The sequence below is a fragment of the Sceloporus undulatus genome, chromosome 4, assembly GCF_019175285.1.
Source record: "Sceloporus undulatus isolate JIND9_A2432 ecotype Alabama chromosome 4, SceUnd_v1.1, whole genome shotgun sequence".
NCBI lineage: Eukaryota > Metazoa > Chordata > Lepidosauria > Squamata > Phrynosomatidae > Sceloporus > Sceloporus undulatus.
In genome coordinates, this window is record NC_056525.1 from 188,515,842 (window position 1) to 188,543,168 (window position 27,327).

General features: G+C 39.8%; 1 protein-coding gene across 4 annotated transcripts in view; it reads right to left on the reverse strand.

Moving 5' to 3' along the window:
* The window catches only part of CEP192 (centrosomal protein 192), a 77,321-nt gene that overhangs the window by 11,778 nt on the left and 38,216 nt on the right, over window positions 1-27,327 (reverse strand). For all 4 annotated transcript variants that reach the window (XR_006103469.1, XM_042462717.1, XM_042462716.1 and 1 more), the window contains exons 25-39: window positions 23,607-23,750; window positions 22,633-22,693; window positions 21,942-22,081; window positions 21,766-21,858; window positions 20,885-21,000; window positions 20,628-20,804; window positions 18,334-18,424; window positions 17,721-17,885; window positions 14,905-15,165; window positions 14,604-14,710; window positions 9,399-9,508; window positions 7,901-8,042; window positions 4,412-4,581; window positions 3,831-3,954; window positions 2,791-2,896 (exon numbers count right to left, since the gene is read on the reverse strand). Coding sequence is in view for 3 of the 4 variants with exons in the window: in XM_042462717.1 (XP_042318651.1) it covers window positions 2,791-2,896; window positions 3,831-3,954; window positions 4,412-4,581; window positions 7,901-8,042; window positions 9,399-9,508; window positions 14,604-14,710; window positions 14,905-15,165; window positions 17,721-17,885; window positions 18,334-18,424; window positions 20,628-20,804; window positions 20,885-21,000; window positions 21,766-21,858; window positions 21,942-22,081; window positions 22,633-22,693; window positions 23,607-23,750 (2,007 nt within the window). In the remaining variant the exon portion in view is untranslated. The remainder of the gene's footprint in view (window positions 1-2,790; window positions 2,897-3,830; window positions 3,955-4,411; window positions 4,582-7,900; window positions 8,043-9,398; window positions 9,509-14,603; window positions 14,711-14,904; window positions 15,166-17,720; window positions 17,886-18,333; window positions 18,425-20,627; window positions 20,805-20,884; window positions 21,001-21,765; window positions 21,859-21,941; window positions 22,082-22,632; window positions 22,694-23,606; window positions 23,751-27,327) is intronic.

Sequence of the window (27,327 nt, forward strand, 5' to 3'; positions counted from 1 at the left end):
CATTTATATACCGCTTCATACCACCTAAGCAGTGTCTAAGCAGTTTACAACTGTAAGCTAATTTGCCCCCAACAATCTGGGTACTCATTTTAGCAACCTCGGAAGGATGCAAGCCTGATTCAAGCTTGAGCCCTTTTTCTGGTCTTGAACTCACAACCTTGTGGTTTGGAGTAAGTGGCTGCAGTACAGGCATTTAACCACTGCGCTACCAGGGCTCCAAATGAGAAGCAGGCCGAAAATTCTTTCTGTAGAAGCCAGTAAACATCAATTGCCTCACTCTCTACAAATGCAGTTCCCTTGGACCCTGCAGAGGTGCCAGTGTGGATTAGCACACAAATACTGAGAGGCAGCCCCATATCCAACTGATGCTGTTCTGCCATGCTAATGCAGGAAGCAAAGGAAGAAGGGTGAATTTTCAGAATGCCCTTCTCACTGAAAGAGAGGAAGATGAAGCATAGGCATAACATCCTGTTACCAAATAGCTACAATAGCAGATAAAAAAGAAGGATGCAGTGAAGATTATTTGGGAAGGGTTGTTTTCAGCAACCTTCATTTTTGGAGTAGCCTTTTCTATAACCAGCAAAGATGTTTAAGGATAAGGAGTATGAGGGAAACATAGGACAGAACAATTAATATGAAGGAAAAGGATGAACAGAGTGGAGTTTTATTTTATGAAGAACATAAGGAAAGGAAAAGTAGAAGAAAAACTGTAATGGAAGAGCAAAACAGCAGAAACTAACTGGACTAAATTAAGGGGAAGACTGAAGAAAGTGCCAAGGGCTAGTCTTTAAATGCTATGCTTGAGTTTCACACAGCCCTTGCTTCATTAGGTGGGGCCATAAGTTAACCCATCCTTCACCACACAGAGAATGGGTCTTTTACCACATACAGCTAATTTCTAATTATTTGGCTATTATTATCCTACAGTGATTTCTATCCAGTTCTGTTGATTAATTACAGGAGGAATGATTATAAATGAACTACAGAGTGATCCAATTGGAATGCCCTTCCATTGATGGAACTAAGTTTCTAACAGATGTGGAGGGGGTGATTTCTCTATCCTCACTGAAGACCTCCATGCAAGCCCAAAAACTCCTCCAGAAGGCAGAGCATCCCATTGGAGTTAGTTTCAGGTACAACAGAAAGCTGCTGGAGGGAAATAGTAGCTTCTGATTTGTTGGTGGTTGTGTGCAAATGATATATTGGATTCAGGCAAATGTAACAAAATAAATTTTCAACTGCTTGCAATATATGTATTTTAAAATCCTTGTAGGAGCATGTCCTTCAGGTGTGGGAGCATATCCTTCAGCTTTTGTTGCAGTCGAACTCCCGCCATTCCTCAACTGTGGCTATACTGGATATTTCCAATCCTGCTTTAAAAACTCCAGCAGATTTAAGGATTTATACTCCAACCGTAAACAAATTCCTAGGACAACTCATAACTAACAAAACAAACACATTAACAAATGTAATTTCAAAGAAGAATATACCACATACAATTTTTAAAAAGAACATAAAAACAACCATGAGAGATTCATGGGAACATTTCTTTTACTGAAAAATGGGTGCAAAAAGATTGATGTATTTATAACAACACACATTTGCTAATGCTAGACTGTTCAGTTTGCAGAAAGAGACATACATGCACCATCTTCATCCTGGAGAATAATATTGCAGATACTGTAATATTTTTATCTCGATACAAAATTTCAATCCACCTTACTTTCACTATCCAAAGTATTCACACCTTATGTTATAGGACCTGTGGCTAGAGAGAGATTCTGGGCCCCCACACATCTCTTTGTGCTACCTTACATATAAGAACACACACACACATTCATATGCTATCAAATGTCACCTAGCCAAGACACTTATTTTAAATCTCTAGGTTCAGTGGAAGTATTCTCCTAGGGAGGATGGGAAGAGATGGAGTTATGTCTTCACTGTGTGCTGCTCGCAGGCTTTCTGGCTAATGTTTGTAGCAGGATACTGCATTAAAATGGGCCCTTGGCCTAATCCAATGGGTTTCTCTTGCTCTCTTAGCAAGTAGCATCAGCTGAGACAGGAAAATGCACAACACTAAAACACAGGTACAGTAAATTCAGATAGGTAGAAGATTTTTACAACAACAATCATGTCTTTCATCAACCATCCAATAACTGGAAGAGGAGCACAGCACATCTCCACTGGTATGGCTCATCACTAAGACCCTATTTATCATATTTGTCTGATCTCATATATGAATGACAGCAAAAACACTGAGCCCAATATAAAGATTAACAATATATCCACATTACACAATTATAGCACTTTAATGCTACTTTAACTGCTATGGTGGTGTTCTATGGAATCCTGGGATTTGTAATTTTGTAAGATATGTAGAATTTCTTCCCAAAAAATGCTATAAGTATACTTCAGAGGACTGAAGCTGAGAACCTAAGTATCTCACTAAACAACAAATGCCAGGATTACATAGGAGTTATAGGAGTTAAAGTTGTAACAAACTACTGTAACTGTGCATTGTGGATGGCCAAGGGGCTGCCAGCAATGGCTCACAGGGGCCAACTCCCCACTTGACCATGGATCTTCAGCAAATCATGGTCTCTCAGCTCCAGAGGATAGCAATCACAAATCCTCTCTGAAGAATCTTGCAAAAAAACACAACAAAGCAAAACCCTATGACAGGTTCTCCTTAAGGTGATCATATGTCTGAACTGACTTGAAGGCAAACAATACCCTCCCCACACTCACATATATTTCCACAGAAACACATTTATTTAAGCCGCTTACCTTTTGTCCACCATCACAATGTATATAAATAAGGCCACTCCATGGGAATATAGATTTATTTTCTGCAAGTGACGGGTTTGGACTCACATGAATTGAAATGCAGCTTCTAGAAATAGAGTTCACTATTAAGTTCAACAGTGAATTAGAATACTTCAACCTCTTTTACTCTGGAATATTCCAGGTTTTCTGGATCATCTCTCATCATCACCAGCCAACATTACCACTGCTTACAAATTCTGCAATTTGCACGCCAAAACGTTTAGACTGAGGAAGGCTGGCTTACATCTACATTAATTTTAAAATGCAAGTGAAACTAACAGTGTTCCTAAAATTCCATTACCAAATCTGCTTACTGTACTTCTGGAGCTTTTGTACACAGTATAGGGCATTTTACCATTATATTAATGTTAGAAGAGGAATTGCAAACCTAGCCAATCCACAGATCTGGCTACATAAATGGAACAGGCAAAGTCTTGTATTGATGCATCATCCACCATTCATCTCTCATGTACTGGCAGTGTGCTTAATTTTTTTACATCTGGGACATGATACTATTGGAAACCAAGCATCAAGTAGAGTGTTACTTGTATGTGGAATTTTTGACAGGCTGCAGTGTGTCATCTACACAACATATGATTATCATAACATGTCATATCTAACTGAATTCCACTGTCTGCAATGAAACCATTTGAATGGAGTTAACTGACTCTTAACTAATTATATTTAATTTTTGTGCTAGTCTTAAGTATTTTAGTTGTTATGGGCAATCTAAATATTTTTGCCACTGTTAAAGATCAGGCAACATGTTCACTTAGGAAGAAACATGCCATCATGGAGACAACTGAAAGCACTTAGCAACTAAAAAATATTCCTTCTCCCTTTATATCTAACTCTCATAATACCATGGAACTATGGGAATTAAAAGTGGACCTATATATGTATTCAGAATTAAGTCTCATTGAGGTCAGTGGGGCTTACTGACAGGTGTCACATGTATCAAACAATGTTGTTTAAAGTTCGTGAATAATGGATGTGCATACCTTGGTTCAATAGTTCCATGCTGAGGTGTTACAGTAAGGCAGTGAGCAGGCCATGATAGCTCAAATTTCAACCATCGGCTTGAGTTATTAGTGATTTGTGCATATTTAGTAACTGTTGTTCCACCTTTTAAAATATGAATTGCATGAATTCTCAGTATTTCTTATAGTACTTGCATTATAAACTAATATATGCATATCTGTAATGACATCAATTAAATATATAAAGAAACTGTTTAACTTTCACATGCATTAAGCAAGGGGTCCTTACTACAGGGAATAAGCATGTACCACTATAATACACAATTTTTACTTTCTGTGAAGACTTAATGATCATTAGGCTGTCAGGAACAAATCTCTGACAATGTAAGGTCCTAAATACAAACAAATAAACACTGGAAATTTCCATGTGTAAAATTCGGAAGCTATCTCTACTACAGAACCGTGATTAATTTCCTAACAGAACTGAATAATGAATATCTGTAATCTCGTATCAGTTCATTTTATTATCACAAATCTAAACAACCAAAAGAGACAAAGATGAGTAATTTTATTAGGTACTGAAAATATTTGCAGTTACTTACTCTGAGAAGGAGCTGTGAGAATTAGAAATTCAGACTGAAGAGTCCAAGTGTCCTGAGAAACAAGTTGATTTTCATCTATGCTATGGGTAGCCGAAGATAATGGACAACCATGAGGTCCTTTAACAGGCAGTACATCCAGAGTCATACTATTTTTTTCAGAAATACCAGGCCTATAAAACAGTTTAAGAAGTTATCGAACATCTAACTATTGTGAAAGAAAATCAAGTAAAACAGAATTTAAATACAACCTAAGATTCACCTTCAAACTAATTTTCTAAAACAACAAACATTCCCTACATTTAGTTAGTAGAGAAAAGGGACATTGGCTCTTACCTGTGATATGCCCATTTCCAGTAGATAACAGCCCCATATCCTGTAATTAGTTTGGGTTATGCTCTTCCCACTCACTCCAGATAGGCAGGAAGTAAAAAGGGAGACCTTCTGGTGACCCTATGTGGGTGGAGCTAACCCTAGAAGGCCAGTCGTAGAACAGCCAAATGCTCCAGAAAAAAACATAACAATTTATTAGAGTATCAAACTATAGAGAATTGGATGGCATCAGAGACAGCCAGTGAGCAATCTAGCTTGCTCCCAATAGGGAAGCACTATGTGGATATGAACCATCCCTAAGCCAGCACCCCTGAGGGTGGGCCAGGATGTGGGGCTCTTATCTACTGGAAATGGGCATGTCACAGGTAAGAGCCAATGCTCCTTTTTCCAGCAGATAAGACCCCCACATCCTGTAGTTTGGGATTTACCAAAGCCGATCTAAACAGGGCGGGTGGTGCTGGCACTTCAGTGACATAGGTTTGAGCACCTGCTGCAAGACCCTGCTGTCAACAGCAGCCTCAGCCAAGCCAAGCTATCAAGCTAGTGGTGCTTAACAAATGTGTATAATGGCTTATGTGTGCCACCCTGATATAGGTATAGTACCTATGATGGCTAGAGGTGCTAATGCTCCTGCACTCTTTGATATGGGTGACTTGGTTTATGGTGGTAACCTCCCAAGGATTCAAGGCAGCTAGAAATGCAGGGCCTGATCCACCTGCTAGGCATGGAGGCTGGTGCCTTCTTGCCCACAGAACAGGGCTAAAAAGGGAACATGCTGGGTGTCAGAGGAACGAAAGCTGTTTCTCCTCTATGAGTGGGTGGCTCTCCAGCATGGTGTATGTTCTGTCCAACGACTGGGAGAATGAAGGAGAAGGCTGGGGGGATATATACGGATTCAAGCATAGACTTTAAACAAATCTGTATTGTTAAAGGTTATGGTCTTATTGAGAAGTGCTAAGGCTGACACCTGTTTGCACAAGGGAGGATAATACCAGGTACTCATCTTGTGTCTTAGGCTGTCCCAGCTAAGGCAAAAAGGCTATGGCCCTAATGCAGGCAGGGATGGAGGCCCATGAGGAGGGAAGAAAAGTCATGTGGCTTTTATGGATAGCCCACTCCCCTGTTTAATTAGTTTCCAGGCATCTCTATCCTGGTAAAAAAGAGAGGGGGGATGAGCAATGAGACAATCCTGAGGAGGAAGAAATATAGTGGAGAATCAAATATCATGGGCAAACTGTAATAAAATAAAGACCAGAAAAAGTTAACCAGTATCTTTTGTAAATCTGAGCCCCCAAGTCCTGTTGTTATGGGGGCTCTCCCCTCATTTATTTGCCCTATTAAGGGAGGCTGCCTGGGCAGAAGTTTCTTCCAGGCAGCGAGGAAACTGCTTCTGGGTTAGCAGAAAACCATTCGTAATCATGGGTAGATAGCTGTATATGACCTGTAGTGTAGCCCTGATATTCACAGAGCATTTTGTTTTATTTATGCTTGAAACAGCCTCAACTTCAAGCTGGGGTTTAGAAGCTTAGCCCTTTCAATCTCAGGCAGGCTTTATAGTAGCCTGGCTGCATTATAGAAGCTGGCTTGGTCTTCAAGTCCCTTTCCCACTTGCATAATGTAGCTGGGAAGGGCAGAGGGGGCTGCTGTGGGACATGGCTCCCCATTTATCTGAGGTATGTCTGGATCCTGAGAAAGGATCATCTCTGATGGAAAGGAGAGGCCAAGAGCCCCAATTGTTCTCCTTAAGAGTGCCACTGTATGAGGCAGTGTAACACAATTGGGAGTGTAGGGAACTCTCTCCCCATCCTTCTTAGAAGTGTCCATCCCCTCCTTTTTGGGGGGAGGAGGGAATGCAGATTTATATCCATGTGCTCTCTCAGAAAATCATAGAATCCTAGAGTTGGAAGAGACCCCAAGGGCCATCCAGTCCAACCCCCTTCTGCCATGCAGGAACTCTCAATCAAAACATAACCAACAAATGGCCATCCAGCCTCTGTTTAGAAGTGGGTGGCAGAGGCCATGCTCCCTCTGGTGAGGGCATGAAGCCATTTTCTGCTTTTTTCTGTGATACTCTGTGGCACCCAAAAAAAGACCATTTTAGAGTTGGAAGCTTCAGCACCTGCTGGGCTCTGACTAGCTTCCTTTACAGCCATGTGGCCAAGTTGGCCGTGGTACATGCCAGAAGAGGAGTCATCTGCTTCCTTCCACACCATCTCATTATAAGAAGTCAAAGGGAATGTGCAGGAGCCCCGGCGACACCACCATGTGTTTCACCGGCAGCAACAGGCCCTCCCACACCCAATAGGGTGCTATTGGGGCCAAAGATGGGAAGGAAGGGGGAGACCAAGAGCTTATCATCTGCCCTTTGTGGCAGGCTTACAAACCTTATGCTAGGCATAGTGCCTGCAGTGGCAATGGCAGAGGCCTCCTGGCAATGCCTGCCCTGAGAGAGGGCATTAGATCTGGTTTATTGGTGGCTGGAGACAGGAGGGCCCCTGGTACTCACCCCTTATCTTGTGTCTTCTGGCTGGCTTGACTCTCTGACCTTGGCCTTGTTTCAGGCTGGGCAGAGATGCTGTAGAGAAAACTCTTTCTCATGGCTTTTGGCTGGCCTGTCCTCTGAACCCTGGCCCTAAATGGGCAGGGCAAAGATGTTGAGAAGGGAAGTTTCCATAACTTCTGGCCAGTTTCCTCACTGATCCCTGGCCCTGAACAGGCTGGGTGGAGGTGATGTGGAAAAACAGAGACATGGAGGGAATACCCCTCACCATCTGTTCCCACAGCTCCCATGTGCTGTAAAGCTGTTTGTGGCTGTAGTGGAGAAATTGCAGGGCAACAGCAAACACATCCTACTGGAGTGATAGGCAGGACAAGACTGGCCTTCTAGGGTTAGCTCCACCCACGTGGTCACTAGGTCTCTCTTTTTACTTCTTGCCTATCTGGAGTGAGCGGGAGGAGCATAACCCAAACTAACTACAAGATGTGGGGGTCTTATCTACTGGGAAATGTAGTAGCTTAGTTTTAGCTACAAACTTGGTCCTTATAACCTAGATTCAGATTTATAATTTTTATAACTACAAACTGAAATCTTTAACATTACCAGGACAAAGGAACTTCTTGACAGTGTAACAACAATATGAAAGGCAAATAAGCCATTACCTTTCCAATCCCACATGATGTACTGAAGATGGCTTTAGATCATGAGCCTTACTTGTGAAGGCATTAACAACAGAAAGAGTAATCCTTCGCATATTTGTGAAAAAACATTGAAGATCATTTGAATGTTGTGGAAGATCATATACTAGGGGAAGACATTTAAATTAAAAAGAAATTAATCAAGTCAATAGCACTGTTTCAGACTGAAATACTGTGCATTAGTCTGCCACTGGTCAGCAAGCAGATGGATTATTATTTCTTCTAATTTAGTAGGTTTTCACTGCACCAATCTAGAATGTATTCTCAGTCTCTCCCAGGCCTACAACAGATCTATGGTACAATCAAATGTTTATTCATATTCCCCACAGACTTTTGGGGAGCATGACTGGCCATTTTCAGGCCAAACATTGGGTGGTGATGGTTTAGGGATGCAACCTTGGCCTACTTCCAGAACAACATTATTTTTCCATATATCCCATGAACTGAATATGGGTACTGGCAACTATAACCTCATCACTGCTCCACATGCACTTGGTATCTCTTTATACATTCAAGTCTTATTTTAGAGAACTAATAGGAACGTCGGTTAATTCAGTATCAGTGTTTTATTGATCGTATTTTGTATTATTGTATCATTTAACTGATGTAATCCCACCTCAGTCATTGGGAAAGGTGGGAAATATAAATAAACTTTATTATTATTATTAGAAGGGTTAATTTGCATTATTTCATCAGAAGTTTACAATGCATGTTAAAACTTATTATCTTAACACATCAAGCAAGTATAGAGAATTACTTTTAGTTTTAAGCAGTTTAATGCCTATTACCATGCTCTCTTGACAATACTGTGGAAAACTATTTGAATCTATGAGGGAAAGAAATACTACAATTAACCCCAATCATGATAATTAGAACTATGTTTTAGTTCTCTATAGGCTAAAGGAATGACGGATTTCATCAAAAATTACCTACTCAGTGGTTTCAAATAGAATTTACTTCCCAGTATGTATGCTTAGGATAAAAATTAGCTATGTGAATTGAAGTGGTGAAGTAGCCATAATACCAACATTTTTAAAAAGCTTACTAATGATCTTACGAAATTTTGTACACATGACTATCTACTGTTAACTTTAGCTGAGTTATATGACTATTGAAGCCTTCAGAGAAATTATTTAAAAATCTAACTGGAAGGTAGATCAAATTCAACTGCCTGACACTTCAAATCCAACTGAATGAGAATTCTAGTTAGCATATGTGGAATCATACTATGTAAAGAGGAGGAGACACGATCTGTAGAAAGGGCAGAAACCGTAGCAGCAGCAGTAGCAAGAGCAATAGCAACAGGATCTGTAACTATTGTTACAAACAGCTTCCTGGGTCTTATAAATGGTAAACAAATTGCTTAGAAAACATTATAGGAACACGGTGGTGTATCTCAAGCTTACACAATTTAGATACAAATTGGGGGGGGGGGGGACCTAGCTCAGTTAAGTACGCTTACCTTCTGTCACCAGCTCTTCCCCAGGGAATTCCTCATCAAACTTCACATTTATCACAGGATTATTAGCAGGAAGTATTTTTTGCACTTGTGCTGCATTATGCTGTATGACTCTGAGCAGACAATTTTAAGAAGACTTTAGGTTTCCATTAATCTCATGAAAAGTCCATAAAGATGCTCAGATATTCAATAAACACTTGTTCTAGTGAATCCAGCTACTTAAAAGCATTTATATATGGTATCTGAGTGTGCTTACAAGGTACAGCTAAGTAGATCATTCCCCATTATGCAACTGTAATGCTATCTATTTATCAAGCTTCCATCTAACATCATTTGATACAACCAAGAGAGAAAATAATTCCCCCATTTTTCCACTTATAAATGTTATCCCTACAGCTGTCTTAAGTTTCCTACCAATAGGTGTCTGGCTCAGATGTCCAGCATGCAGGTGAAATACCTGTGCACCTTCTGCTGTGCATATCTACAAAAAAATTAAGCAGGAAGAATCTTACTTGGAAGTCTCTCTGATAACACCAACTACTCCTGAATCCTCTGCACATGCTGGAGAATTCAGGAAGGGGAAGGAGCATGTGACTTGCTAATAATGATTCATCCTTCAGCACTACTGAGAATGTAACTTTTTTTATAGCCCAAGACTGTGCAGACTGCAGATTTTCTATTTTTAAATCAGACCTTGTGGGTTTAATCAAGCTGAGGCAGCTCTGAAATAAATCTAGGACAGAACCAGTTGTAGATACCTTCAATATCACTGTAAATCAGCCTTACTTAAACTTTTTACCCTTGAGAAACCCTTGAAATAATTTTCAGGTCTCAGGAAATATCTGCATAAAAATTATTAGACCTACAGCTCAAAAATGTTTATTTTTCCTCCAATCATGATCTCTTGCCGAACCTCTAGCAAACTTTTGCAGAACCTAAGGTTCAAGGGAACTCTGACTGAGAAATCATGCTGTAGACTATGCATCAGAATAATTTACTCATATAAAATAATAGTCACATCACTGTTATAGTATGTCATAGAACAGGTTGCTCACCTATATCTGGTTCTTTGAGTGGTCATCTGTGACCGCACACAAATGGGATCTCTGCAGCTGTGCAGTACAATTTTCAGAGCTTCTAAAGCCCTGCCGCCTTCCTCTGAGGTATATATGTCACTATGCTCCTCCTAGTCTTACCTCTCATCTAGGGTATATAATCTAGGAAAGAGTGTCAATGGAGCATTAGCGGGGAGGATGGTTGGGTTGTTTGAGGTCACAGATGACCACTCAAAGAACCAGTTACAGGTAAGCAACCTGTTCTTTGTGGTCTCTGTAACTCACACAAATGGAGACTGGCAAACTACAAGCTACAAAGAAGTGTGACTGTGATGCCACTGATGGGAAAAGGACAGCTCTGCTAAAGGCCGCCTTTCTCTGAGAGCAATTATTCAGCCTGTAGTGGGAAAAAGGGGGGTGACTAGAACCATGGAGTGACACCCTTGAAGGCAGTCAAAGTTGATGTTCCCCCTAGTAGAGTGGGGACCATTTGTCTGCCATCTTATAGGTCAGGCTAATTGTCTGTGACACTCACTTGGAGAAGTCTTGAGGTGCCATCAGGAGACCTTGCCAGTGAAGTGAATAGCAGATGAAAAGGCTTTGAGTCTTTTGTAGCACGAAAATCCAATGAAAGGGGGGGGGGGGGTGGCTTCAACAAGGGTGAGATCATTCTGAAAGGAATCATACCTGATGTTTCTAAGGGTCCTGAAACATTTTCTTGTACTGGGGCAGCTTGAATTTTCCCTGGAGATACAGCGTGCAATGCTGAGTTTATTGGAGGGATTGTTTGGGTTCTGGAGGTAGATTGGGCTGGGTACCTATCTACAGCCAGAGGAAAACTCTTGGTATCTCAGTTTGAAGCAGCAGTCAGGCTGTTGGAGGCCAAACCTTTAGGCCATGGATATCATCTTATGGGTATGCTCCAGGCATTCATCTGTGATTGAATGAATGAGGCCCAGCTCTTCAAACGGCAGGTATTTCAAGCCTGGGGTGACAGGCCTGAGAAGTGGAGCTAAACACGGCAGCATATAGCTATCACTCCTGCTATGGCTTTGCCTCGACAGTCTGTCGGTGGCGAGCTGAAGTCATCTGTTGAGTAAACAACATACGGATATGGATGGCTGTGGTCACCCTGTGGTCCTTTTCCAGAAGCTGATCTAGAAATAGTCAAAGTTTGTCCCAGAGAAACTGCTAGTACGTTCCCATGTAGGCACTGTAATTGGTTATGCAGAACATTAGGGAACAGACTGAGAAGAACTTACAGCCCATCACATCCAGTTTTTTGCCCTCCTTATCTGAGAGGATAAAATGCAGGTGCTGGGAAGAGGTGGACTGTGCAACATCTACAATTATAGGTTTTGGGTGATGTGTGAGTTACTTGCAACGATAATCTACCTGGCAATAGAGGGGTTCTATGTTCTTTGAGGTAGAGGGAATCGAAGAAGGGGTAGTCCATGATTTGCATGCCATTTGAAGAAGATACCAAAGGGGAGAAAGAGAAGGAAGAGACAGAGATTCATATTGAAACCTTTGGTAAATCTGGTCCTAAATTTGAAACCTGGGCTATGAGGTTGAGGTATTTTGCCATGCAGAGTATTTGATCCACAAAAGCTCATACATCATTTGGTGGGGAAGGCAGGCCAGGCTGTCCCAGGAGAGATTCTAAAGAGACTTCTAGATATTCAGCATCATAAACAGTGGAGGCACTATCATTATCCGATGTAGAGAGGCGACAGGTTGTCTAGTGCTGATGCTGATCCTGATCATTGAAGTCATGAGACTCCGATCATGGGATGGTGGTGGCCATGATTGTGAGCAGAGGTTGTGCAGTCGGCCTCTGTGAGGATGGGGTGGAGATGGAGAGTTGCAATCTCTTTCAGGGGGTTGTGTCTCTGTCTATGGGTTAGAGGTATCCATAATCGTGCGCTATGAGGGCACAGTGTTCCAGAAAGGGAGAGTAACACCCGTTATCTTAATGACACCTTGGCTTGGAAGGACAGCACCTATTGTAGTATCTGTCCTGATGGTAGTGTTCTTTTCTACTTCTCTCAGTGTGGGGAACGGATTGTCTGTAGTAGACACTGATAGCTAAGCGTAAAGAGCAAGGGCTGTTGTGTCTATGGTGTCAAGGGGTTTGAGATATCGAATCCAGGGAGGCGGTACAGTTCTGATGGCATTTGTGGGCTTGCCGAGGTGGTTCTCTTTGCTGACTTGTTGACCACAATATGGAGATGGTGAGGGATGGTATTTCATCAGTACCAGCTTCTACTTGTGGTATCGAGGGATTTTTTTCTAAGAGAATCCATCACTTCTCTCTCCAGTGTCTGGTCAGTAAGGATCGACTGAGGGGATAGATGGTGAAGGCGAGATGCCTGGTTGGTTGTCTTGAGGTGGCGATTTCATCCAGGGGGAGACTTTGCTCACGGGTGAGGTCTCTAGTAGAGGAGGTTTGTTTAGCTCTCTTTTTCTTTTTATGTTTCTTATTTGTAGGCTCCCTCTGGGGGTCTACTATGAATGTAGAGATAGACTGAGATACTGTCTCTATGTGTAGGGATACTGACAGTGCCTATTTGTCCATAGAGTGTACATATTCCTGCAGTCAAATCCACAGTCAACCATTTGATTGCCAGTCTCATTGACAAACCCAACAGGTCAGAAAAATTGAGACAGTGTTCAGGGCCACATGGTCCACAGCTGAGACCGTGACTCTAAGGGCCTGTTCCCAGAGTAGCACCTTAAAATGAGAGGTATGGCTGCAACAATACAGGGGGGCAGAGCAGGGTAAACACCTGGCAATGTAGGGAGAAGGCCACATTATTAGTTTTCCCAAAGCAGAGGTGCTGCTTAGAGTGTCCATCCTTCTCTAGGATTTTTATCCAGCAAGAGGTGAAGGGTTTAAAGGATGACAATGCCATAAATGGGAGGTCCGAGTTGATAACCAAGGAAAGCAGCCAAAACAAAGAATATCTGAGGCATAGTCAGAAAAACAGACCACCAAAAATGCTTCCCTAGCGATTCTAGAAGATTCTAAATGTCTCTGCGCAGGCACAGAAAAACATATTTGTGTGATTCACAGAGACCACGATGAAGAAGAGATGTTTGCCAGAGAAGCTCAAATTGTTGCTACTACAGTGGCAGACAGAAAACAACTGAGACTAGGAAGGCAAGGTAACCTACACAACTTGGAGAAAGGGGTGGTGCTACCACCAAATCACCATCTCTACAGCTTTAGAAGCCCCAAAAATTGCATTGTGCAGGTGCAGAAATCCCATTGGTGTGAGTCAGAGACCACAAAGAAGAACTAAACATATCACTTCAACTAGGTATTAGAAGAACTACAGAAACAATGTTTAATTTTCAGAATGAATATCAGGGCCCAGAGCTTCCTGGAAACAACCAACTCCAAACTGGGGGTCCTTTCTCCTAACACTAGACAAATAAACTACTGTATGTATACAAGCCTGAGTCTTCTATAAGAACAGAAGAACTGTACTTGATCTAATCAAAGGCAGCATTTTGTTGCTGCACAAGGGCCACTCATACTCCTAATAAACTAAAAAAACTCACAAGCAGGACTGAGTACAAGAGCTTCCACTTGTTGTTCTGAAAGTTCCCTAACAGCAAGTAGTAAGTGATGGCTTTCTCCTTCCTGAATGGATCTAACCTCTTTGTACAGTTGGCCCTCCTCATCCACGAATTTTTTATCTACAGGTTCAAGCATCCACAGTTTGAAAATATTTAGAAACGTATAAATTCCAAATAGCAAACCTTAATTTTCCATTTTATTTAAGTGGCAAAATTTTGTTCTGCTATTATATTTAATGGGACTTGAACATCCATGGATTTTGTTATCCATAGGAGATCCTGGAACCAAACCCCAGTGGATAACAAGGTCCCACTGTAAAAGTAGCAACTGATGGAAATAACAATTTTATAGTGAACCTACCTCATCATAACTATACAAAGCATGAAAATGCCCTCCCTTTCATATGCCCCAATTCTCCTACCATTCAACTTTATTGGATGGTGCCCATTCTAGTACTGTACTAGGAAAGGGATTTCTCTCAATCCATTTTCTCAACACCCTGCATCATCTCATTATTCTTAAGGGAAAAGGATGGCAATGAACATTACTGATATAATTTAGTATTACCTGCGATACTGCTGTCTTGAAATTTCATCCCCATAGAAAACACAAATTGTAGCCAACATGGATGATTTGTTACATTCTTCAGTGGAATTATATATTACTGTAACTTTCTAAGGGAAACAGGCATATATGTGTTTAGTTTGTACTCAAGATAGTGCCGCTGTCTTTGAATTTTATGTCAATACAGGGCAAAACTATACCACAGATTTTGAAAAAAATTGATAGTTTATGTATTTTATAGATCATGTATAACTCTTCTTCACACCAATTTAGGAGCAAGTGTATCACAGTTTTTTATGTTTACCTGCTGCAATCCTTCTTTCAGGACAAACTTGTCTGGAAAAATGTTCATCACATTTGGCTCCATAGCATTTCTTTCACCGAAGTCCTTAAAACACAGTCCTTTCACATAGGCAGCACGATGCCCTGTATTTCGTATAGTGAAAGAAGCTTGGCGTGTTTTACTAGGTGACAGTTCATACAGCTCCACTATATATCTATTGCAGCGTTTTTTAACATCTTCTACTTTCACGTTGTTTTTCCCTCCATATCCGTACAATGGTATCTGAAAGCAAAACTCATATTTAGAATCACAGGACTTACATTCTTGGAAATAGTAAATTTGTGAAAGAAATGCAAAGGAACCTGTATTAAATATCTTTTCTAAAAAATATCACTAATGTCCAATATTCCCTGTTAATTCAATTCAAATTAAATTTAATTGTAAGGTGTCATTTAAGGGTGGATCTCCATTTTTTCAGACATGTTAAACCAGCATAACTAAACTATGTAAAACCAGATTATCTGAAAGACTAAATAAATCAGCCTGTTTGCTAAAATCAGCAACCAAATCCAGCTAATGCAGCCCTTTAAAATGGGATGGGATACTATTAGGGGATGGAGGACACACTGGCTGACCACAGAAGGTAGCTTCCTGCCATGCCATTTATGAGCCAAGGAAGCCAAAAAATCTGGTGCAATAGTGCCCACATGCACTCTTTCCAATTTTGTTTAAAAGGTGCAAGAATGGGTAAACTACAATGTGTCTTGTAAGTGTGGCCATTTATGAGATGTTCAAAGGCCTCTAGCCTCCATCCACTTTTTTTTCAAAACAGAAATTAAGCTTCTCTCTAAAAATTTCCTCCACATGCCTTAGAGCAGTGATGGTGAACCTATGGCACACGTGCCAGAGGTGACACTCAGAGCCCTCTCTGTGGGCACATGTGCCATCGGCCCACCACAGAGTTTGCCAGAGTTTGTTACTAGAAAGCCAGAAGGACACGGCACTTTGCAATAAATAAGTGGGTCTTGGGTTGCAGTTTGGGCACTCGGCCTCTAAAAGGTTCACCATCACTGCCTTAGAGAATGAGGAAGCAATCTTGCCATTTTTTTTGTCCAAGGTGCTCCTCCTGCCTTTTTAAAAGCAAAAGGTAAACTTCTGCTCTACTTCCTGGTCTCTCCCAGTGCAGAAATAGACCAGAAGAGATCAAGATCAGCCAACTAAGACCCCTAGGGAACCGTTTTAGTAAAAATAAAACAAAACAAAAACTTTGTTGTAAGGTTCAAGAATGTAGCCTTCAGTTATTTTGGCTAGAAGATGAACTAAAATATGATTTTAAAAGTAGTTTCTTCTTGCAAAGTATCCATTCTGTTTGCTAACATCAGATTTTAATATGTTACCACTTGAATAGTTGCATATTTAAAACTTATCTAGCTAAGAAAAACAGCAAAGTTACTGAAGGTCTGAACAATTTTAGGTGATGCACTGGGCTTAAAGCTGAACCCAAAGCCACTAGACCAGTGGTCCCCAACCTGTGCTCTTTAAGGGGTTTTGGATTTCAGCTTCCAGAATCCCAAACTATTGGCCAACATAGCTGAGACTTCTGGGAGCTGAAGTCCAAAATCTCTTAAAGGGCAAAAGTTGGAGACCAAACTAGGGACATTAGTTCTACTATTTCAGAGATACACACTAGTTTCAGACATTTTAGAATTAAACAATGGATTACTAGCAGAATTGCAAGACAAAAACACAAAAAGAAAGAAAAGAGAGGGGAAAGGAATATAGCAGCAACTTTACAACTAACTGGTTTTTATGCTAGCATGAGCTTTTGTGGATATAAATCCACTTCTTCAGATGCAGTACAAAATAGTATCTAGCCTCAAGACAGAAAGGTTGTTTACATGGAAATGGGATGGAATGCAATACAATCCAGAAAAATGCAAATATGACCTTATTCTGGATCCTATTATATAGCAATACCAATAGCAGTAGTAATAGCAAGTATTCTGCTTATCAATGAAATAGCACTCCCTAGCAATTTATAATGTGTAAGCCAATTACCCCCAACAAGCTGGGTATTCATTTTACTGAACTACGAGAGGATGGAAGGCTGAGTGGACCTTGCAGCCCTCCTCTAGGATCGAACTTACAATGTTGTGGCTGCAGTACCAGCATTTAAACAGGTCTCCTTTGTGCCACCAGGGCTGCTTATAATTATATTCCATCCCACTCCTACAATTATGTAATGCTTTATATCTTTATATCTTGAGACTCTATATTGCATCTGAGGTGGGTTTATATCCATGAAAGCTCATGCTAAAGTAAAAACCAGTTATTCTTAAAGGTACCTGAGCTCAAAAATAAATCAAACAATGTTGCAGTGTCCATATCTTTCATTTTGTTTAACCTGTCTCAGATGTAGAAAGTGTGAGCATATTTCAAAATATCCAAGGTTACAGGCTAACCTCAGTGTTGCAGTTGTATCTTACTTTCTGGGTCAGGGACCCAGAGAGTCAAGCCTCTTTTCCCAAGACACCACTGTTTGTGGTTTCCCAGTTTTGTACAGTTTTTTCTTTCCACTTTTAAAGACTGAGATATCTCATGTAATGCCTACTTACAGTAAGAACTTTAAGATGAAATACACAAGTATTTGAGGTGCCACACATTTTTGGGCCCTACACACTAATGGAATGGAGACATCAATAATGTCTTTGAATTTCTCCTTCAACCTAAAAAAAGGATTCCCACCCTAGGACAAAAGCCAGAATAAGGAATAACGAAATTTCAGAAAAAATATTCTACTAAATTGCATATAGAATAAATCTAAAGGGACAACTTACAGTAAATTTGATTCCTGGCTGAAATGGAAGGCCAAGCTGTTTCATTTCAAGCTTTGCAAACATGCAAGCTAGTTGAGATGGTGTAAATGTAAGACAGACACTATAATCATGTTTTGGGCGTATCTTGATTTCACAGTTATTGTAGACACGTTCTCCAAGCTTCAACTATGAATATAGAAGAATAAAACCTAAAATAAGTTAATTTGGTGAGTTAAATCTTTAATGAATTGTTCAAACTATCTTCACTCTTTTCCTGAGTTGCAGACATGAAAAGGTTCACCAACTAATTAAAAGAAGACACAACAAGATAAATCACAGGACTAAAATCTTACTCAATTTAGCTTATAAAGTCAGGGAGGCTCCAATACATCTGCAATTCAAATACACTGGTATACTGAATCCTAGTATAAAATGTAATTTGTGTCTGCTGTGCTAAAGTCAGAATTAGAGTGAAAATCTAAAGTAAATTAAAGTGCAAATGAAATCTTGGAGTTCAATAACTTATTTTCAGATACATGTGTACATTAGCCAGTGTGGTGAAGCCTATCTCAAACATTGCCCATATCTATGTAATGGTTTGAGGTGCCCACTCGAAATACATTGCATTACTCACTTGAAAACAGTCTTGATCTTGACCCCTTATCAGCAACCGTAACTGCTGAGTAGTAGATGAAGAGTCATTTCTCAAAATCAATTTCTGTTGACTAAAAATTGTAAGTGTTTAACATTTTGCACTAATTTACTTCCAGTTAGGAGGCAGGAATAAGACAATTGCATGTTTCTATGAATATGTGTAAAAGTACTGAAGAACTACAATATCATTATTTTATTTTGAATGAACAATTACTGCAGCTCTAAACTGGCTTTTTAACTCTAATTATAATTTATATATATATGTGATGGCTCAGCGGTTAAGATGCTGACTCAGATTATCACAAAGTCAGCAGTTCAAGACCCGAACGACACATGACTGACTGAGCTCCCATCACCAGTCACCAGCTTCTGCCAACTTAGCAGTTCAAAGGTAACACTTCAGTGGGAAGGTAATGGCGCTCCATGCAGTCATGCTGACCACAGTTATCTTTGACAATGCAGGCTCCCTTGGCTAAGTAACAGAGATGAGCACCATCCCCTACAGTTGGACATGACTTGACAATCATGTCAAAAGAAAACATTTATCTTTTTATAATTTAAAACACTTTTAATAGCAAAATCTACTTAGATTCTAAACAGGTTTAATATTTCAGCCATTTATTCACAGTATGTACTTAACTATAATGGGCCCTTGTATCTGCTAGGCTTTGGTTCTAGGACTCTCCCATCCCACCCCCAGTGGATAACCAAATCTGTGGATGTTCAAGTCCCATGACATACAATGATTTAGTAAAACGGTGCCCCTTAAATACAATGACAAAATCAATGTTTGCTTTTGGAATGTCAACAAAACAAAACAAAACAATTCAAGGCATGTATGGCTGAATCCGTGGATGCCGAATCTATGGATACAGAGGACCAATTGTATACACCTTGTCTATTACAAGATCATTTCCTAGAATAATAGAGTTGGAAGAGACTAAAAGGGCCATCCAGTCCAAACCTATTCTGCCATGCAGGAACTCTCAATCGAAGGACCTCTGTTTAAAAACCTCCAAAGGAGGAGACTCCACCATCCTCCAAGGAATTGTGTTCCACTGTCGAACAGTTCTTACTGTCCAGAAGTTACTCCTAATGTTGAGGTGGAATCTCTTTTCCTAAAATTTGCATCAAGATCAAGTATGCTAAAATCATAATAAAGCTGTAAAATGAATTTTAAAACATGTTCTTTTACTCCTCTGCTTGAGGTGAACTTCCTTCTGTTGACCAGATTTCAGGGGGCGTCTCCTCTGTCTCATGAAATTAACTCGTAAAGCCTTTCATGTTCAACAGTGGAACACACTCCCTCAGAGTGTGGTGGCCATCTGTTGGGGGTGCTTTGATTGTGAGTTCCTGCAAGGCAGGGATTTGGACTGGATGGCCCTTGTTGTCTCTTCCAGTTCTGTGATTCTATGATTTTATGTTCCTGGGACTTTTTTGCTCACTGGAAAATGCACTGTACTCCAGTTAAATCTGACTTATCTGTTATTGCCAATAGTCAGAATACGCTACTAATTTTATGGCTCTTGCCTGGGAACAGATTCTGGCTTCTAAGCAGAGAAGCATTATATCTGCTGAAACTACCACATTGTGCTTTGGAAAATAAATGTATGTCTGCTTCAAGTTAAGCATCATGAAAAAGTCAAATTCATAGAGCACACTCCATCTGTTGCCCTCTTCTTATGATTCTTTTCATATTTGAAATGCTATGTCCCTAGAAGGAAAACATATTCCAAAGTCAAACAGCTCCTTATGAGCTATTTCTTATCACCTTTGAGTTTTATTGTAATTTTTTTAAGGGGAGGAACAATTATGAATTATAGATAAGTAAGGAAATGTCTGAACAAAACCTGAACAAGTAGATTATCACACTCGACTCTTAAAACGCTGCTACGTCACTTTAACTGCTCTGACTGCCTCCTGTTGCATTCTGGGCTTTTTTGGTCAGTGAGGCTTAAGCGCTCTCTGGTTGAATATTCTAAATGCCCCTTCCTAAACTACAATTCCCAGATTGCAACAGGAGGCAGCCAGAGGAGTTAAAGGGACCTAGCCCCATTTTAAGAGTGTAGTGCAACAATCTAGCTAGTCTAGTTGATGCAAAGGACTCAGAATATTTTAAACAAACAGTAGAGGAAGGTCCATGAGGTATCATTTTCAGTACAACACTATTCAATCAAAGCACTGCAATATTTCAACAAGGCATATCATCCAAATGAATAATTTTTTCAGGTTGATACAGCAATAACAATCATACATTGGTAAACTATCACTTACACTGTTCTTCCAAGATAAACACCTCCCCATGTTAGAAGCTGCTTGTTGGCAAGAATGAGGGGAACCTCCGTACTGGGACATGTTTGCACCAAAGGTTTTCTCTCTGGCATAGACACTTCACCTTTCACAGTCACTTTATACTCTGGCCCAGATGGCAATACCAATATTTTCACAACACTATAGAAACAAAATAGTAAGTTTAGGCACTTCCATAAAAATAATCTCTGTTTATAATTAATTCAATTAGGTGAAGTTACCTTTCTGCATTTCTGTAATCCTTTGGAGAAAACTCAACTGTTACTTCTTGTTCTTCCTCAGGTATAAGGACCAGATTCTCAGGCTTAACAGATATGCAACTATCTGGATGCATTGTCTAGAAAAGAAAAAAAATACTTCAAGGTTTTATCAATTGATATTCAAGTGACAGCTGAGGCCAACACTTTCTTTTACTAACTGCTTTGGCTGCTACATAAGAAACATAGGGAAACTGAATTTGGCCCCAGATTTTAATGCTCTAATTTTATTCAATTTAGATTAGTGGTCCTCAAACTGTGTCCTTTAAGAGACTTTGGACTTCAGCTCTCAGATGCCTCAGCCATGTTTGCCAATAGTCTGGGATTCTGGGAGCTGAAGTCCTTAAAGAGTATAGTTTGGGGACCACTGAATTCGATGATTTTGATTTTCTTTTAATGGAACTATCTTTGAAGACAATCCAGAATTTCCAAAGGCTACAAACAAGTACTATAAAATGACAGTTTTAACTGGACTCCACTATTAAATTAAATGACACAGATTATTATATTATTGAAGCAATTACTAGAGAAACTCTAAAAGATGAAATCCCAAGTATGAGTAGAAATCAGGATTAGAAGTTTAAGAAAAAAGAGCTTGCAGAACCGAATCTTAGGTAAGGGGAAAGATATTCTCCCAACTGAGAGAAGGAACCATCTAAATATAGTTTGCTATTACCTTGTCTCTTCCAGGCAACCAATGGGAAACAGGCACCCCTCTTGAATGCCTCTCAAGGGCTTTGTATAAAATGAACAGAATCTCTTCTCACTGAGGTAACCATTTAGGAAGGCAAATTGGTCTGATCAGTGATGAGAAAAAAGTTAAAACTATAGATAAAGCAGCTTACCATTATCTTCAAGTCAACTTTAATATTCCCCGCATTCTTTAATGGCAACTGCTGCCTTGTTGATAATCCCATCTCTGTAGTCATATATAAAGTCTAGAAAAACAGATCACATGTAACAAAAATCGAACAGAGAAAGAAATAAGTTATACTACAGGGTATGGTTCATAAGAATATACCTGCAGGCCCTTTGGAGCATATATCCGAGGGGTTCCTGATCTTGCAATTAGAGGAATACATTTTAGAACATTACCAGGCTCTGGACAATCAAGTTCCACATCAATTCTTGCAAAGTACTCATCCGCTGGGCCCAAAGAATCTAGGGAGAAAAAGTTTTCAGCTTATATCACATTATTCTCCCATTATAGGGAGACTCAAGACACCTAAAAACACATGTTAAAACAAAACTCAACTCAAAACAGTTATAAAATTAGAGGATAATTTTAAAAAAGAAATTGGTGGCACGGAAGTTGTCACAAGAAGGAATTTCTGTTCTTCCTGTAACTGACTCCAATTAGAAAATTGGCTTGGCACCCTTTGAATTTTCTGAACTCTTTCCAAGATAGCCCCATGAAAATTGCTTTACAGTAATCCAAACGGAATGTAACCAAAGTTTGTTATCAGCTGGACAAATCAGACATCATCAGGAATGGGCACAGCAGGGACACTTGTTTTAACTGTGTAAATGTACTCCCAGACACTACTGAAAACTGAGTCCAGGAGTACTGTATACTCATGCTGTGAAACTAAGGTTTCATGGGAAGTGTAACTCAGCATCATTTTTGGACAGGGTTTTGTTCCTTTGGACTAACACTGTAAATTAATTTCTTAATAATTTTTACATTAATTACAGAAGAAACAAATCCCTACCTGAAGATATGAATTTGCTTGGTGCATTGAACTGGACCCAAACTACTAGAACTTCAGGATCCTGAAAACAAGGAAATCACAGAATGAAGCATTGTTATAGAAAGTGTATTTTATAGAATTATGTGATACAAGCAGAACATGTGACAGCATACGAAACACTGATTGGCTATATAATCTCAGAAAGAACACAGATCAAGACACATGGATATACAGTCGCCCTTCCTAACTCACGGATCTGAGATCCGCGACCTTGAATAAACATGGGGGGCGACCTCTGCTATTTTGGGGTCCGAAACGGATCCCCTGCAAAACCAGAGGGACAACTGTACAAGTCTCTACTGTAGTAAGAAGGCACTCCCTCCAGTCCATCTGCCATCACCAGGGCCTCAGCGGGAAAGAGGGGCAGGCCCACCTCTACCAGGCTTAGCCCAGAGTAAGAAGGCAGCCCTCCCTCCAGTCCATCTGCTATTGTCTTAGCCTCAGAGGGAGAGAAGAACCACTGGACTTGATTCCCTTCCCCACTGCCATGCCCTTCTTCTTTTGTGTCATGTCTTTTAGATTGTAAACCTGAGGGCAGGGAATTGTCTAATTAACAATCTGTAAGATGCTCTCAGAGCTTTTGTGCCTGAAGAGCAGTGTAAATACTCCAAATAAATAAATAAAACCATCTCAAGCTACCTATTGAGGAAAAAGAGCAGAGTTTTGTGGTGTTGGAAGCCCAGTTTCTTTCTTAAATTGGGAGTATGCTCTTTGTTGTAGCTGACAAGGATAAGCATACCACTAACTTAAATGCCAGATTATTAACTGCTAACCTTAAACTCTTGCAATGTGGCCAGAAATTTTGTAAAACAAAAGGCCTACAAAGCATAATATATTTCCCCAAATAACTCTACTGAGAGCAAGCTATTAGATGAGCCTTAGCAATATGCTATTTTAATAAATTCAACTGTATCATTTTAGTACACAATACTTACTTTCCCATCACAGCTTGCATTCATTATATGGGATATCACAGAAGGAGCTGATAACTGGGAAATATTGTAAGTATGGGCTGCAGTTTTATCAGAAGAATTAACTGGTTCCTTAGAAAATGTGAAACAGCGCCATGCTATAGCATTCTGTAATAAAAATACAGAATTAGAGTATTATTGGTGTTCCCAACATGTTATGATAATAACCTCTGCTGGGTTAATATAACAGCCTTTTGCATCATGATATTATTATCCAAATTATCCAGAAATATCCAGGGAGATCTAAGAAAATAATTATGAATATTAAAGTTAGAACAATAATATTGAGAGTTTTTTTTCTTTTAAATATTATATTGGATATTTTAATATGTATGTAGATGCATGCATGTGTATTTAACTTGTTTTAACTGTGTGTTTTATCTAGTATTGTCTTTTATTACATATCACTGTATACAGTTCTGCTGTCTGAAAAATTGTGCTGGTCTTTTGACCACAATAAATTTTCATACATCTCTGTTTTGACAAAAAAAATCCATTTTCTCTTTATGTTAGTCATTAGGAAACCTTAAAACTTGTTATCTTCTTCAAGGGGGAATATCAGTGTTACCACCAAACTTCCAGGAAAAAAAAAGAGTTATGCAAGATTTTAGAGCTGTGGAAGATTCTAGATTTCCTAGTGGTTAGATAAGAAAAGAGTCATACAACATTTACTACCAAGTGAAAGATTTAAGAAAGGCAGAGAGGCCTGTTGGCCTAATCAACAATTTCTTGTAAAATTAAAGGGAGAATTACAGCAGTAGTGTCTACTAATCTGCAAGAAAAAGAGATGGAATCTCATGCTGAGGATCTGTATAACTTAATTTAATATAATTTAAATTTATTAATTGATTGATTTAATATCCCAATTTTCTTTCAAAGTGGAAACTAGAGCAGTTTGTCATGTACCAATATATTAAAACAAAATAGTTAAAACAGCAGATGGTCCAAAAGGTTAAAACATCATTAATCAAGCAATCCAATTAAAACATTCTTTTAAAATATTAATTTAAAAAAATTAAAAGCACATAAAACACATAATTTAAGCAATTCTTTGTTTAAGGTTTGTCTGTCTAAATGAAACACATTTAATAAATCCTCTATTCGGAGGACCTAGTGAACATGGAAACCATTGAGGAAGATGCTATGATGAGTGCTGAGATCTCTTGTGATTTTTGAAGTGTAAGACCTGGGTCCAAAACACGCTTTGGAAATAATCCAGTTTGAGACTGCTTTAACTGCCCTGGCTCACTACTAGGGAATCCTGGGAATTGTAGCTTATTGTGACAATCAGAGCTCTCCAGCACAGAAGGCTAAGTGGCTCACAAAACTACCGTTCCCAGAATTCCCTAGCATTGAGCCAGGACAGTTAAAATGATTTCAAAATGGATTACTTCTGCAGCATTTTTTAGACCATGGTCTCTTTTCTTCCAGTCTTTTAAGGGACTGTCACTCTCCTTGGAAGCCAAGGCCCCAGACAAAAGAGCTGAAGAAGGATCACAAGAGGAATGTTTAAGTCCTGCACAACCTCAGAAGAAGAGAGTACATTTCTTGGGCAATGTTAATCCCTTGGGTCACCTGTAAGAGAGCATTTCATAAAACATCTTTAGCAGGTTTGAGTTGTGGGAAGACCCTAGTGAAGTATGGTTTGTTTTCAGGAAGCAGACTTCAGGGTTAAGACCCACAGTAGCAAGAACATTGAAAAGGAGTAATAAAAAATCTTCAGAACTCAATAATCTGATATACAGATCCTATACTAAATCAAACTCAGGCTAATAATGATGCTGACTTCATTTAGGATAGATGAAACAAGAGACAGAACCTTCTAGAAAAGGTTCTGAAGTTCCGTTGAAGGCCAGAAAAAGCATGGATTTGCTTGGCAAGGACAAACCATTAGTAGCTTTAGAGAATCATCCAGTGGTTTTGATGGTGATAGTGCTTTTTGGTAATGGGGAGATAGCTACCTATGCTTCTTTCACCAGGATGACCTGGATACACAATCTGGTTTGTTCTGCACTCTAAGAAGCTTCCATAGACCTGACCTGTTCAAGGAACGATTCTCCATTGAAGGGCATGGTTTGATAGCTGGAGGACTTAACATGCATCTGAAGGCTATAGCTAAAAGGAAAATGCTCGGTTGATACTTGGGGCTTGAGACAGCTCATGGTTTGTTCTCCCAACAGTCAATCTGTGAATAGATTAATGGTGGGACACTTCCAAAAGGGGAATGCAGGAAGAATAGCCTGTTTGTGATAGTAAGACATGGCTACAAAAAAGAAAAGGCAAAGGTAGTATTTTCATCAGAGAGTTCTTTCTCTGCACCAAATTCCTCTCTGCTATCTAATACTGAGCAGGCTAAACTGCAGGAACTACCTAGCTCGCTGGTTGTTTGAAAAACAGGCTACAAGCTCTCTGGGAGCAGCCCTTGTAGAGCAATTCAAATTTCTAAGGCTTCAGCCTTTGTTAAGGAAACAGAAATATTGAAGTATAAAAAATATCAAAGCCAAGCCTGTTAGGGTGTAGCTTTAAATCAGCAGAGTAGCAGACAAGTGTCCTTGTCTAACTATTCTTCTCTAAGAACTGAGACTGACTCAAAAACACCACAAGTAGATACCAGTTTAAACAAAAGTTTACGGCTTTAATCTACATAAACACAGAGGCCATATCCTAATGTAACTAATAGCTCAAGTAAAGGTAAAGAAGAAAATTTTATCTCACCATCTTTTTAAAGAAAGTTGGGAAAAGAGGAACCCAATAGCTATAGGAAAGGAGATTCCACCTCAACATTCGGAGGAACTTCCTGACAGTAAGGGCTGTTCAACAATGGAACCCACTCCCTTAGAGTGTGGTGGAGTCTCCTTCTTTGGAGGTCTTTAAACAGAGGCTGGATGGTCATCTGTCAGGTATGCTTTGATTGAGAGTTCCTGCATGGCAGGGGGTTGGACTGGATGGGCCTTGTGGTCTCTTCCAACTCTATGATTCTAAGAGAAAACTCTTTGGTGTGTGTGAACTTCCCAAAAGGGGGACGTGACCTCAATCACATGGTTTATTTACCATTTGCAAAGCTACTGCCCTATGGTTCTGTAGTAGCAAATGGGATGTTCCGCAAGAGGGGGAGAGAGCAGGATTTGCATGCAGGAAAATCTAAGTAGCAGAAAAGAGAGTTTTAAAAAAAACTTCCAAAAGCCCTGTCCTGCTCAAAGTGGTCTGTGGCCAACAGGGCTTCCATACTGGTGGTAGGTCATGAAACCCCATGCATAGCCTTTAAAAATGGACCTTACAGTCTGACCACTGATACAAAAAGGGCTTACTTTTGTTTGTCTCAAGCTTTCTTCACTCCCTTGTTCAGAGCCAGTGACAAGGGATGAGCCAAAAACAGGGTGACCAAAAAGGGCTTAAAAAGGGATCAAGTTTTAGACTTGGAGGAAAACAAGTTCTGAAATGAGAAGGGCTACAAAAGGAATAGAAGTCTGGAAAGCAAGGAAGGAACTTGGAGAAGAGTCATAGGACAGCCTTTTTAATCAATAGTCATCGCACAACATTGCTTTTCTTGGGCAATGAATGTCTTTTACAGGACCTCCCAAAGAAAGATAGAGGTGGAGACTGGCCAAAACAGGGGCAATCAAGCACTCAACCCATTATTATTATTATTATTATTATTATTATTATTATTATTATTATTATTATT